This window comes from Lipophrys pholis (assembly GCF_963383615.2).
Source record: "Lipophrys pholis genome assembly, chromosome: 19".
Lineage (NCBI taxonomy): Eukaryota > Metazoa > Chordata > Actinopteri > Blenniiformes > Blenniidae > Lipophrys > Lipophrys pholis.
Window position 1 is genome coordinate 5429336 of NC_137647.1, and position 14185 is coordinate 5443520.

General features: G+C 40.5%; 2 protein-coding genes across 3 annotated transcripts; both read right to left on the minus strand.

Moving 5' to 3' along the window:
* Positions 1-721: 721 nt before the first annotated feature.
* LOC308124629 (phospholipase B-like 1) lies at positions 722-7274 on the minus strand. 2 transcript variants are annotated; one of them, XM_080487739.1, is made up of 11 exons: positions 6784-7274; positions 5224-5446; positions 5004-5087; positions 4570-4711; positions 4278-4418; positions 3765-3909; positions 3406-3606; positions 2528-2668; positions 1786-1971; positions 1497-1603; positions 722-1297 (listed from the first exon to the last, which is right to left on the minus strand). In XM_080487739.1, exons 1-11 carry the CDS (start codon positions 6863-6865, stop codon positions 1121-1123), a joined length of 1629 nt encoding a protein of 542 aa, XP_080343865.1. In that variant the 5' UTR covers positions 6866-7274; the 3' UTR covers positions 722-1120. The 2 variants fall into 2 exon arrangements, with proteins under 2 accessions (XP_080343865.1, XP_080343866.1); XM_080487740.1 differs by lacking the exon at positions 6784-7274 and adding an exon at positions 6556-6737.
* An 86-nt stretch (positions 7275-7360) lies between these two features.
* pick1 (protein interacting with prkca 1) lies at positions 7361-13288 on the minus strand. The gene is made up of 13 exons (XM_080487755.1): positions 13127-13288; positions 12693-12766; positions 12347-12458; positions 11948-12076; positions 11071-11137; positions 10672-10761; positions 10531-10584; positions 10266-10328; positions 9494-9627; positions 9279-9371; positions 9121-9171; positions 8885-9029; positions 7361-8775 (listed from the first exon to the last, which is right to left on the minus strand). The coding sequence occupies exons 2-13, from the start codon at positions 12731-12733 to the stop codon at positions 8492-8494; spliced, it is 1263 nt and encodes a 420-aa protein (XP_080343881.1). The 5' UTR covers positions 12734-12766; positions 13127-13288; the 3' UTR covers positions 7361-8491.
* Positions 13289-14185: the final 897 nt, after the last annotated feature.

Here is a 14185-nt window from a genome sequence, read left to right on the forward strand (position 1 = left end):
TCTTGTCTCGCCTCCTTCTCAGTATCTCTCTCTCTCTCTCTTCATCTCTCTCTTTCTGTTTTTGACTAATTTGCCTCTAATTCTTCTCCCTGAATATTAATTTATTTCAAATTTATGTCCAACTTGTTTCCACAGGGAAACTCTAGAAGGTGCCTGCAGTGTCAATGTCTTTGATCAACATTTTGTGAAAAGGAAATTTGAAAAAGAATGAAGGGAGGCGAGATTTCATTCTCACGTGTTTAAATCACTTTATTCAATGGAAATCAAAGGCTTTTTAAAGCTGCCTGCCTCCTTTAAAGGACTTCTGACAGACATGCAGTATGGGATCATTGCTTTCTCCCTTTCACCACAATAATCACATGATCCCAAATTTATAAATAATAAGTGTCCTCCATCTGGCCATAAGATGGCAGTGCATCGTTACATCCTCACTGGAAGATGAAATCACTCCCAGGAGGTGAGCACTATGATTTACTGATGCATAACACATACTTACATTGAAACTCTGAATATATACTCACAAAATTAACTATAATTATAATTTTCCTGTCTGTGAATGTATGTAACCTTGACACATCAGCTTCGAACCTCATGATTTGCCTTTCGGGAGACCTGGATGTGTCCACATAAAGAAGAATTAGCTGAATATTACTGAAACATGTTTAATCCTTCAACGATAGGCTGAATAATTTCACGATGAAAGAAAAGTTACGACAATAACTGTAATAAAAACAAACCACATATTTTTATTTTGCACAATTCAAGAAGCACATGCACTGAAAATTACACCACCAGAGAAGATTTAGAGCCCTGAGGATGACGTTGCACCGATCGCTTTCATTTCAAACACACACACAAAAACTAGTAATTCTGTACAATGGCACGCACACTGATTTTGTGGATTGATTTTTGCATTTTATTAAACCATAAAGTGGCTGTCAGCGTTAAAAGGCACAAAGGACCACACAATCCAATTCTTGTACTCAACATAAATCATGACGACACCCTGAGTAAAATATGTTTGATAAAATCTTTGATAAAATCGTATTTTTTTCAGTCAAAATGAATTAAAACAATAAGCCAGTCTTTTTTTTTCTTTAGGCCCAAATGCACACACAGTTCATGGTGCAAAGAGAAGAGGCTCCATCGTCACAAAGGAGAAGTTGTAGAACTTCGGCAGGCCCTGGTGAGTGATGTTAATGAATCGGTCCCAAACAAACGGCGGGAGGCCGTCCTGCGTCGTCGGCCCGTTCACCGCCTCCGCACGGAAGTCCCCAGCCATGTGAAAGTCTGTCACCTGGAAGGAAAACAACGTACAAAAGAGGAAGGATTTTAAGACGCTAAATGACTGAATAGAATATATTTTGCAGCTGACGCTGCGAAATATAAATTAATAAAAGGAATAATAGCTCATTAGGGATTTGGCTGCTTTTGCATTAAAGCTGTTTTTTATTATTTTTTTATTTACTTTATTTAACGGAGTAAACAAGGACTACCTTAGTGTCGTAGCATCCTCCTGGCGAAGGCCGCTCTGATTTCAGATCATCACGGCAGCAAATAGTCTTGCAGGGGTCACCTTGGGAGTACGGATCTTTCTTGTAGTCTGAAAACAAGAAACCGATATCGCGTCATAAGATATAACAACCCCAACATGAAAGGACTGCACGCTGGCATTAGGAATACTTGTGCATCTCAACAGGCGTTATACATTATGTGTTGGGAAGAAGTTCCCTGCAAAGGTGAAACAAAATATGTCGATCTGTCGATCGCTTAACGCGCGCTAACCGTTGAATCTCATAATGCGCTTGAGGGAGTCCAGGTCTTTGACGTCTCCCTGGTCACGCCGGAAGATCTTGGCTCTGGGACAGAGATCGTACGAGAAGTCATCGCCGTGCTCCTTCCACATTTCTCCATAACCACTCAGAAGGTAGATCTTCGGGTGGAAAGGGACGTTGTAGGACGGCCAATAGCCTGTTCAAATGAAGAGTGGACAGCACAACCTAAAAAACTCACGTATTAAAAGTATTTCTGCACCAATGATAATTGAGGATATAACCTAAAACAAAGAAAGACGATTCTAGAAAATACATCTTAGTGCTCTAAAGTCCCTATTGAATTGTTACGTTTTCTTCAACACTGGTGAATCTTGTGTTCCAAGATCATGTTCAGTCAATCCACTCGGAAAATTGAATAAACATTAAACACAACTCATTGAAGCGGTATTATTTTGAATGTACTCTTATTAAAATGTCGCTGTTATACCTGTCTTTCTTGGTGTTTGGGAGACTAAAGCTACAATCCAGAGCATATTAGGTTAACTGTGAATTTTCTTGTCTCCACCTTTAAGCACACAACTCTAGTCATCGTCTATCAGGGTGTGTAACCTCTTAATAAACGTGAGCCCAGTCCTTGAACACACAAGTAAACAAACAGGCCATGTGTACGCTGCAGCTGTAGCCACAAGGGCTGCGATACAAACTAACTGATACGGTGGATATCGGCGGGTAGGAAGACATCGAACCGTTACCTCTGCGCAGAGCTTGCGTCTGGTCGGAATACTCCACCAAACCTGGGATCTGCTCCACCACGGTCAGCGCACCGTCGTCAATGCTGTGACCCAGCTTCACTTTGCTCCGGTCCAACAACATGTACTGGTTGTTGTAGGTGCCTAAAGCCAGTTAATGACATTCAGTTCAATGTGTATTTATATTTCATTGCACCTAACATCAGACATATGTCTCAAAAACAATCCAGCAATATCGCCTGATGATCCACAAAACTGCCTCTTGACGGGGAGATGGAGGAAGAAGTGGTGAGTTGGTGAAAAGGCACAGTGATCTGTGGACTAAATGGCTTTCAATCAAATTTTTTTTTTTTACTTTGCTTCTAATTTGCAATAGGACATTGACCTTATTCAGTCAATTTTTCAACTTAGAGCGTGTGTATGATCTAACTGCAGTTGTGAAGTAACCAACATTTTTGTGTGTGTGTGTGTGACGTGCTATAGTCGCTTTCTTTTTTCATCTCGTGAAATGTAATAACAAAATTGAGAAAGGCCCGTAGGACAAACTGCAACGACACTTCTCTAGTTTGATAATCACATCTGAGTCTTTGAGGTACCAGATTATACTCAAACTCATGAGTATATTGAGGAAGTAAATAAGAGCAAGTGCAACATGTACAGGGAAACAGTGAAAATATATTCAGGAACTGAAACAACAGCAGTGTGCTGGGTGCTTTCCATGGGTTTTAGGTTTAAAGGGGTTCAGTGTCTTGCTCAAGGGCACTTCGACATGTGGACGGGGGGAAGATGGATTCATCTGGTTGAAAAAACACTGACGGTGCGTTTGATATTTCCTCCACAGCGAGGAGGCTGCGGTGCTGTACATTAATGGTTCCACTCACCAGAGTTGTGCATGGAGAAGGTTTTGGCCCATTCTGCGCCGGTGTGTGCCAAACTGTGAGCCAACCTGACTCTCTGCCACGCCAGCAGGCTGTTGGGTGTGATGGTGTCGAAAAGGGAGGAGTTGAAGACGTTGTTGGTTGTCTGGGTCATCATCAGACCGCTGCCCAGGAGGTAGAAGTCGTCCAGGGACACCAGGAAGCCTGAAGACACAAGAAAACAGTGAGGATAAGAGAAGAGATAAGTCTCGGTACTGAAAGACACAACTGATGAAGGTTTGGACTTTGGACAGTGTCAAGCTCCCGTTTTGCGATTGCACTCAAGTCAATGCACATTGTCTGTGCAGCCACTGTTGTCACACCTGGGTAGCTGCTGAAAGACAGTTTTCCAGTCGCCGTGTGGGGCTCAGTGACACGAAAGTCCCAGTGCTTGTAGATCCGCATGGTGGCAGCGTAGGTGTACCAGCTGGAGTGAGCGAACAGGAGGTTCTCGAAGCCCGGCAGCATCTGAGGAGGATAAACCCGCCACCACAAGGTGGATGAAAAAAACTCGACTTAACATGACAATCCTGTGGCAGGAGGAAAATATAAACTTGATAAAGAAATCTTAATTAATATCTGGATTATTAACTTTTAACGTGGATTTTCTTGTGAACATTTGGAGACAGAAAATTCATCTTTCATTCATCATCAAGAGCTTCTTTCACGTCTCACATCTTCAATGTGTTTGCAGCTGAAGTTAGTGATGCATTGCTCATTTTCCTCGCAGTAGATCTTTGAAATTGCTCTTCTACATCCCTCCCTCAGCGTGCTGCTCTCGTTCCCTATGTCGAGCTCTGAACCCTGATCGGCACAAACAGGTTTTGGTCTCGGACCTTGATGAGCGCGGAGCAGTGCCCCATCCCTGGACGCTTGAAGTCTCTGAGCGGAGGGTTGGATTCTCGGACGATGGCTGGGATCAGATCCAGCAGGTCTCCCACGGCGTTTAGGAACTGGATGGCAAACTGCGACAGCGGCTGTTGGGAAGGAGAGCAGATAAACAGCCGGTGAACGGAAAAATAAAACAAGATTACTGCAGTCAAACTCAACAGCAACAGCAACAACATGGAGTTACACTATGTTCAGACTATTTTGTGACTGCTGTTATGTTTCTTGCGAGGATTTGACCTTTTTTCCCTGTTTTTTGGCCCAATCTGCCACTCCGGCCTGTAATCCGTCCATCTGAGCCACGATGAAGCCGGCGTGCTTCCACAGTGGATCGGAGCTCTGGTTGAGTTTCACCTGCTGTCTGACCCACGAGTCCTGTTTCCTGAAGCGACACATCCCGTTTACTTATTCACTTTATACACAAAAAACAAAGCCTGAAACTGAGATACACAAGAATACATTGACTTTCTCCAATTCTTTGTAAAATCGTAAGTAAAAAAAAAACACAAATCGTTCAATGTGGTTAGTTCTGCTATTTGAACTGATGCATCATGGTTTAAAAAAAAAGGAAGGAAGCGGAAATGAAAGACACTAAGAGTGTTGTGTGATTTCTATCATGGACAATGCTGCTGCTGTGATTTTAAAGTTTTCCATGGAAAAGGGAACCGACTCACGTCATGAAATTCTGCACCGGGCCGAGGACCTTCGGGTCGTGAATCAGCTGCGGGTACATGTTGGCGAAGTGGTCCATCATTTGCCTTCAGAGGAACCGAAAGTGTGACAACTGGATGAATGAATTAAGAGAATAAGACTTGCATTTATGTTTTTACCATGTTACAAACTGTTAAATTTATTATCTATCTTTCTTTGATTTCACAGTTTTTTTACACCTACTGTGCAGTGAGGAAACCTTCTATGTAACCAGCCAGAAAGAAAGTGATATCATCAGCTTCAGGGGTTTTTCCATATCCAGCACGGATCTCTAAGATGCTCCAGCCTGTCGTGGACAGGGTGTTGTTCAGGTAGCCGTAAGCGTCGCCCTCCACCTCCAGCACGCCCTCCTTCAGCAGGACAGTTTTGTGTTGCGCATCCCAATACACAGTTGCTGCCGTCAACTCTGAGAAAATCACAGTTGTAAAGAGACACAAAGTCAAAAATGAGGACACAGAAATTGAACTGAATTGAATTGAATTAGTGGCTCTAAAGACACAAGAATACCAGCAATATTTATCAGCCCGATAATAGAAAATACTAACTGCCTGGGACCATCTTGGTGCATCTCTGTAATTGCTTCTTTCTTTTTATTGCACGTAAACTGTGAGGTCAATTAATACTGCAGTTGTAAAATGATACTCACACTTGCAATGACCACTCTAAAGAAAATGAAATAAGAAACTGGACTGTACATATATTCATTTTTAAATCGGCTACTGTTTCCTGTTTCTGTTTAACATTTCCTTTTTGTCCGTACTTGTGTCTTATTTGTTTTGTATTGTATTGTTTGGGTCCTTGTCAAAGATAAATGTCTGTCACTGCTTGGAGCAGACAATAAAGTCTAAAGTCTATCTAAGATTAAATCATTGACATCTTCAGGCATTTTGATTGAATCAGGTGCCAACTAACTAAAGCTGCCGAGCAATCATTTGAGGTAGATAACATATGAATATTTCTGAGTTCTGATCCACTTTTGTTAATCTTGATTGCCCATGTGCTGTTGCATGCTGAGTAAACAACATATTCACCTTTGATCTGTCATGCAAATACCACAAGGAACAGAAAATTTATTTAAAAAATGCTCAAACATGTTAACAAAGAAACCCAAAAATGCGCAAATAAAATATCCAACAATCTAACAATAAACTACAAATCCAAGGCCTGATGAATCATGTGAGCTGAATGGATGTGAATGTGGCACAACGCACTGTTGATAAATCTGAGAATTGCAATGAGAAATGGCCATAAAGTCATGTGTATATGATTACCTTGCAAATTGTACACAGTTGTGCTCTCTCTTTTTCACACATGCCAAAGCTTGTGCAGTGTTTGCATTGACAGATTCCAACATGAACAATGAGCTTCTTGGAATTGGCAAAGCAATTCATATAGATACTATTAATGACATAAGAATAACAACAACAACAACAACAACAAAAAACTAATATACTATAAGTACCGAACCCAAGATTAAAGATAAAACGACATTTAGGTATTTTACAATAGTCTCACCTAAGTATCCAATATGATTAGTCGGTTGGTGGAGATACAATGAGAAACAAAGTGAAAGTAAAATCTGTGACAGGATCTAATGGATGGACAAAATATATATCCAGATAAAGCAGTCTTTAAATAACTAACACGCGATCTGATAAAAACTCCTTCATGCAGCACTTTTGAGGCCCATCTTATATGAGCATTACAGTAATTCCCAAGACTTCACCAACTCGACCTACTTACTTTGAGCAGAGGCGAAGGTCGCAACCACGCTGAATAGGAAAACAGCAAATAGACTCTTGAGAAAAGTCATACCTGCGACCATGCAGGTAGTGCAAACTATTGCAGCAGTGAGCAGGGAATTGGTAAAAGTAGAGCATAGGAGGAAGAAATGAGGTGTTGTTGAGTGGCAGAGGGAAAAGCTACAAGGAGAGTCACGAGAGAGAGCGGAGCGCTCCCTGATTGGCTGCGCGACGAAGGAAAGTGGAGCAAGTAAAATACATACGCCGACACTTGGAGAACACGCTAAAATCTTCAGTGTTCTGTCGTTTCCCGGTTCTAGTGTGTTTTGGTTTTTTTCTTAAGAAAACGTGGTTTCTAGTCAAAACTGGGAGAAAAAAAAAAAAAGTTTCACCCCAGATGGGACTCGAACCCACAATCCCTGGCTTAGGAGGCCAGTGCCTTATCCATTAGGCCACTGGGGCTATGCGAGAGGTAAACGTGATGTCTCGCCTTCTTAAAGGCACAACAATATGTTGTAAATATGATTTGAATACTAAGAAAAGTAATATTTATTATTTCAATGAAGACAAATATATTTCTGGTTATTCATTCTTCTTTTATTCACAGTACAAACCTTTTTATTTAATAAATCAAGTGTCTGTTTGAGGATAAATGGATCAAACTCAAATTGCAGCAGAATTAGAAACTGAAAGAAATAAACACACGCAGTAGACCCCTTTCATTACCATTTCATGTAATTCAGAAAAAAATAAATAAATCATTCAACAAAGTGCACCGAGTCCTGCATTCAAGTGGAATGTGATGCGTTGCTGCCCTCCAGTGGATGATTTGACAAAAACCCTCATAAAATAGTTACAGTTAAACAGAATAAGCTCTGCTCCTTCAAACTTTTAAATATTTATGGACAACAAGTATAAATTAAGTTAAACAGACAAATACCACAATAATATAGAATTTGGATTATTTCCCTTGTGGGTATACATGTAGTATTTGCATCAAACCAGCATCTTCGAGATGAACACCACAGCTGGAATTAGTATGGTGTCGAGTGGTGAGAAAGGCAGTATTGCTATAAAACTACCATTTATAACCTGAAACTGTATGGTATGGTTAGCCTGATAAAATGAAGGTTTCTCTTTCATAAACAACTAAAGTGAAAATGCAAAACCGTGTTGTTATAATTATCTCAGTCTCCACCGTCAACATCTTCATATAACATTTATAATGTACTATGCTAAGAGAATAACATAAAAGACCAATCCAACTTCATTATACAAAGAGTAAAGAAGGCACACCATGTATGCTTATATATCCTTCTCTGTAGCAGTAAAACCCATTTTACAGCTCTTATATTAAATTAAAGATGCTCCATAGGTTTCTTTGGGTCTTCTTACTGATTTAGGAATGACTTTATGTAACAGTGACATCTGTAAGCAAGACTTGTTCTTTTTTATAGACGGCTAAAAGTAAAATGATTCATTTAAATAACCACAAAGCAGTAGATTTGACATATTCCCAAGAAAAGAAAAGAAAAGAAAAGAAAAGTAAAAAAAAAAAAAAACTCCACCAAGACCAGCATTCAGCTTCATAGCAGCAGAAATTATAAACCATATTTTAGAGAATGTTTCAGCTGTTATACCAACACAAAGATGGCTGTGTTGACAATAAATGCAATTGATTTCAACAACTTAAACAACACGCCACACTCTCATTCGTCGTCGATCAGTTTCTCGGCGCCGTTCTCGGCTTGTCTGTCTGCGCTGCTCCCTCCTTCCTCTCCGCCAACGCCGCCTCCTCCTCCTCCTTCCCCTCCGTCCTCGTCGTCCTCGTCGTCGGCGTACGAGAACGACTGGCTGCTGTAGTTGATCATGGTGCGGGAGAGGTCGACTTCGATGGGGAAGACGTCCGCCTCCTTCAGCACGGCGTAGCACTCGTCGTAGTAGTGGGACATGCCTGAGACGAAGCGCTGCAGCTGGAACACGATGTCCTGAACTGGAGGCGAAGCGGAGAGAGGAAACGTAACGTCAGGCAGTTAGAAGCTCCGTTCAAACTACTAAAAATGAATAAGACTGAGTAGAAGAGCAACACATATTAGACAGACCATGTTTCTGATCCAGCAGCTCGATCTTCTCCAGAACGTCTTTCCTCATTTTGGCGAAGCGAGCTCGAGCCTCCTGCCGACACCGGAGCACCAGACGGTACTCGTAGTTACCGGTACTGACGCGGTACAGAGGCTCTCCCATTGCCTGAGGGAGGAAATATTCATGTAGTGCGAGTATAAAAGTAACAAATTGACTGAAGAAACAGATTCATATACAGATTTGATTCGTGACTCACAATGCTGGTGTATTCCTCATCGTCCATTTCCTTCACCTTCAGGCAGTAAGACTGAAAGACAAATAACCAAGTTGTTATTCTGCTGACAGACAGTAGCCCTGATAAACTGCTGAGTCCACCAGTGAACCAGAAAAATCCACACGCTGCTGCAGCCTCACCAGATATTCAAACTTCACGTCCAGGTACTTGCGGATGGTGAGCTTTGTGTCCGGTATGGCCTTGTGAAGGTACGTGTTCAGATCGTGGAGCATCTGCACAACAACATATGTGACGTCACAACAAAACGTGTCACTATTGACTTAGATACCACAGAAATACAGATATCAAAGACAGAGATTCTCGGTGAAATGAGTCGGAGGTAAATTTCACTCACAGGTTTGATGGTCTTCAGCAGCTGAATGCCGTATTTCTCGATGTTGCGGTGGGCATCGGCAAACTTCACAAACGCCTCGCTGGCTGCAGCCTGAGGCTCTCGAACGCCGATGACGGAAAAGACATCGCCAAAGGCTGAGAAGCATCGAAAAACTACTCAGTACAAGCTTCAGGCAAAGAGTGGAAAAGGAAACTGCGTGCACAGAACACACACTACTGATGAAACTCGTTTTAATTTAATTTAGTTGTGTACAGTAGTTCATATAGCCTCTTAAATCTTGATGTAAAGCTTTGAATAATGGAGTAAAAGAACTAGGAAAGAGAGTTTGTACATATTACAAAAACACAAAAAGGAACTTATATTTGTTGAAATAATTCTTCTTATCCGGACTTTTATACTATTGGAAATCCTTTTTTTTTCCATTTTAAATTATGCAATAATCGTAAGACATGTGCATTTGTGGGATGAGCAGCAGAACTGTGGGTGTCAAATGCTGAATGTAGAAGTTGCCCGGCTGCACAGGGTGTTTTTTTTTACAAACACTCCTGAAACTCTTGTTTGTTAAAGGAATTCATTGGCAAGTTAAATTTCCAATACGTCTCGTTTCTTCAGGCTTCAAAACTCCAGCACACATGTCAAGAACAAATGTTAGAATAGAAATCTGCAGAAAACATCTCGACATATTCAACTGTTGAGTCAAGATGGAAGTGTGGTAAAATGCAAACAGACATTTATTTTATTTTTTTTCAAACTTTCTAGTAAAGTTACTGACCTCTGTGCGTTTGAGAAAGCTCAAAGAAAGCTCGGAGTAGTCTCTTCGTGTGCTCCATCAGCCCTGAAAGAAAATGGAAGGTTGATGAGAGACTACCTCAAACAGATTGAAACAGCAGATTCCTTTGTATCTGTAAAAGTTCTCAGATACTAAATATGACCTTTAATGACGACATTCAGGGTTTTGACACTAAACTAGAATTACTGACATTTACATAAAACACTTCTGGGAGAAAATGACAAGTCTCTTTGGGTTATTGTTTTACCTTTGTAGAGTTCTGCTGTTTTCTCCAACTCTTCCAGTCTTTTAACCAGTCCGTCTTTAAAGTAAAATGACGAGTTTACATGAAGAAAAACTCAATTCATCCTTGCAGATAACCTTGCATTGATTAGATTAATGAGCTCACCGTTACATAAAATGGCTCGACTGAGTCCAAGTGCATCTGCTGTGCCAGAGCTCATGTTCTCCACCAGGCGATGTTTCACCTTTTTCAGCACTGAAACACCAAACATTTATTTAACTCACTCATTGACACTGAATATGAGATGTTATAATTATTGAAGAAAAATATTACACTATAGTAAATGAAAAAGCTTTAAAAAAAAAATTTAATACAGATTTTTTCACCAATCCTAACACCCTAAAATGCAATATTCCTACTTTAACCGGAACATTTTAGGTGATTTGTGACCATCTGTGATGAAGGTTATAAAAATAGCGACTACAAAAAAAATTTGCCCATAAAATTGTCTGAACTGAATTGAACTGCAGCCCAGGACGAACGTATGGAAAGTGAGAGAGGTACCTATATCCAGAGACTTTCCCTGCTTTGGGTCAGCCTGCAGTTTGTTGTAGTGAATTACTGCTTCTCCCTGTAAAACAACAAACCCAGAGATCCAACAATTCACAACCAAATAAAATCACCAGAATGATTAAAATAAAGAAACATCTTTAAAAAAAACAACCCCACATGTTTTACTTGTTTGTATAAAAATTTAAAAAATACTCATAATTTATGTGTTAAAATAAAGAATGCTGAAACTTAATGGCGCTGAAGGTGAAATCTACAGGCAGTATTTCCACTGAACACACTCTAATCCCTTTAATACCTAAACTGACCCCGTCTTTATTCCAGCAGGCAGGAAGTCATTGCATTTTTGAGGCGTGAACAAAAGATGTCAGAAACAACACAGCCGCTGCACGTCGGTGACGTGACACCAAAAGCTATGGGGGCTATTGTCCGGGCCTCTTTGGCACTGTTTGACAAGACGGTACAATCAGACAGTCAGACCGCTGGCCAGCCCGGGTTAGTCGTGACCTGCTGGGTTATTCACTGAAACAGCTGCAGAAACGAGGTGAGATTTCTTTTTCCCAAATTTTGTAACTTCAGATATTTTTAGTTTCTACTCTGACTTTTGTTTCAGGAAATCAAAACAACTGCAGCCAATAAACATTGTATGTCCGGTCCTAATGGGATTAATGAAAGAATCAGATCATCTTCAAGCCAAAAGATCAAGCAAAAAGTGGAATATCATTCCAGTAAAACATCTAATTTACCACATCAACATGGCTTTGATAGTGTTTGCTGTTTTAATCGAATCAAGAACTAAGAATGCAATTGAGCCCAGATTTAGACGAATTTATATCTGCATTCTATGCCTACAATCTCAGAGCGTACCTACCTGGACAGCTTGAATCATCTTGGCCACCTCCACCTTGGTTTTCCCCTTCACCGTTTTCCCATTCACACCCGTGATTTCATCGCCTGCCGCCAGCGTGCCGTCCAAAGCTGCTGGGGTGTTATCGAAGACCTGTGAGAAAACAACTGCCACATTATGTACTGATGACAGACAGAGAAACTGAGGAAATATATTTATTCTTGTTAAAGAGCAAATTAAGAGACATCAGAGCTATCGTAGTGCGGTCACGCACACCGTGTGAAGTGTGAATGCTCTCCTGGTGCTTTTGTGGGTTTTCTTTGAGTGCTCCAAAAATTCCACAGATAAATTATTGGGTGAAAACAATGGCCATAAAGTACACAACAAACAACAATGAAACCTTATAAATGACGATATTCCCACCTGGACAATGTAGAGGCAGGGACAGTACTGTGCTCCACCACCAATGCTGATCCCAATGAGGTTATTGGCATCTTTCTTCAGGTTCACAGTACCCGGTACCGTTGGTATCCCTCTGTTAAGAATTAAAAATAAATAAATAAATACAATAATCTGAGCATTGCAGTGTTTAGCTGGTCATGTCTTCCTAAGAAATTATTATCCAGTTGCAGTTTCACACTTTCCACAGCTACTTTAGAGAATTTAGTGACGTTTTACCATGCTTTGATTCGTCACTGGTTCACAAATAGTAAACACACATAAATAAATGAATGAGTTATTAAACTAGGGAAGCACAACTGTGACTCACAACTTGTCCTCCTCCAGTTCATAATCCATGTCTGTGAACATTGCAGAAGAGCGTCAATGCTGTCCCGTTAAAACCTGCTCGGATGAAATCAACAGAATGGATTAATTCCAGTGGGAATAAACATTCCCAGCAAGTAAAAGATTGTATTACTATTGTGAAACACAGGCGAGAGAGAATTAAGGTAGAAACAGCTGATCAATGAAGGGATGCTAGGCAAGGCAGCTAACAGCTGCAGTGCAAACAGTTCAAACTGACATTAAAAAATGTCTCAATATATTTATCTTGCAAGCTGAATACATCAACCAGTCCAGTCAGAACAGATAGAGTCATATTGAACGGGAGAGACGGAAACATAAGGCGGATAACTGCGAGCAGCGTTGTTAGCCGTTAGCTCCCGGAGGCTGACTGACAGGAGTTCAAAAACATTAACTCACTCGTTTTATCTTCAATAACGTCGCAGCCAGCAGCGGTCATAAAGGTGTTAGGCAATATGAAGAAAATACCAAATATAGTTGTTTCAAAACGGCTCAGTTTCGATGGTGTATTGTTAACTTTTGTGTACTGACATCTCCTGTTTACTTTAGTGCGTCACGTCCGGTGAAGGAGCGGAAGTGGTCACTGAAAAGGCTTTGGTAAAATAATAATAATAATAATAATAATAATAATAATAATAATAATAATAATCATAAAATTGAATTTAAAAAAGGTTGCTCCTAATTAATTTGGGAATAAAAAATATCTTTCCTGAGATTGATATAAGTATCATTGTTTTAATTTCATTTGCACTTACAAAATAATTTTATGCCTGAAATTGATTTTAGCAGATTTGTTTGTTGTTTTTACCTTTTGCCTTTTAGAAGAGAATAGAAGAGAATAGAAAAGAAAAGAAAAGAATCACACGGTGTAATAGTGGTTAGTGCCTCACAGTGAGAAGGTCATGGGTTCAAGTATGAGCCGGGGCCTTTCTGTGTGGAGTTTGCCTGTTCTCCCCATGTGTGCATGTGAGGTCAATTGCTGATTCTAAATTGACCCTCGGTGTGGTTGTTTGTCTGCCTATATTTGTTTGCCCTGTGACAAACTGGCGACCTGTCCAGGTGTATCCTGGCCTTGCCCACAGTCCAGCTCCAGCACCCTGTGACCCTGAGGGGGATAGAAGATGGATGGAAAATAGAATGCTTTATTAATGCCTGAGGGAAATTCTTTTTGGTCATAATGAGAGGATCACGTCAATTTGTCAGAAAATGCTCAATATTGAAGAATTCAGGTTCTTCAAAGTACTGAAGGGCAACAGAGCTGCTTGATGTCATCATAGAATTGGTTTATCTTGGCTGTAACTGTATCTGTGTCAGATAAATACTTTAATGCAGCCATTCTCTTTAAAGATGAAGAGACTAGAGATAATCTAATCACACTAATCAACCTTTTGTTTTGCAGAAAGAGAGCCTGCACCTCCAGTCTTACATTTGCTCCAAGGCTGTTCATCACTACCCAGG

Bases quoted from the DNA above. Each gene is read 5' to 3' on its own strand.
- pick1 (XM_080487755.1), bottom strand. From the start codon at position 12,733: ATGTTCACAGACATGGATTATGAACTGGAGGAGGACAAGTT. The intron at 10,762-11,070 runs GTACCTCTCTCA...TTGGTGTTTCAG, and splicing joins GGGAAAGTCTCTGGATATAG to TGCTGAAAAAGGTGAAACAT. The intron at 9,628-10,265 runs GTCAGTAACTTT...GATGCTTCTCAG, and splicing joins GCTTTCTCAAACGCACAGAG to CCTTTGGCGATGTCTTTTCC.
- LOC308124629 (XM_080487739.1), bottom strand. From the start codon at position 6,865: ATGGTCGCAGGTATGACTTTTCTCAAGAGTCTATTTGCTGTTTTCCTA. The intron at 5,447-6,783 runs GTAAGTAGGTCG...TGATTTTCTCAG, and splicing joins GACCTTCGCCTCTGCTCAAA to AGTTGACGGCAGCAACTGTG. The intron at 5,088-5,223 runs GTAGGTGTAAAA...GTTCCTCTGAAG, and splicing joins GAAGGTTTCCTCACTGCACA to GCAAATGATGGACCACTTCG.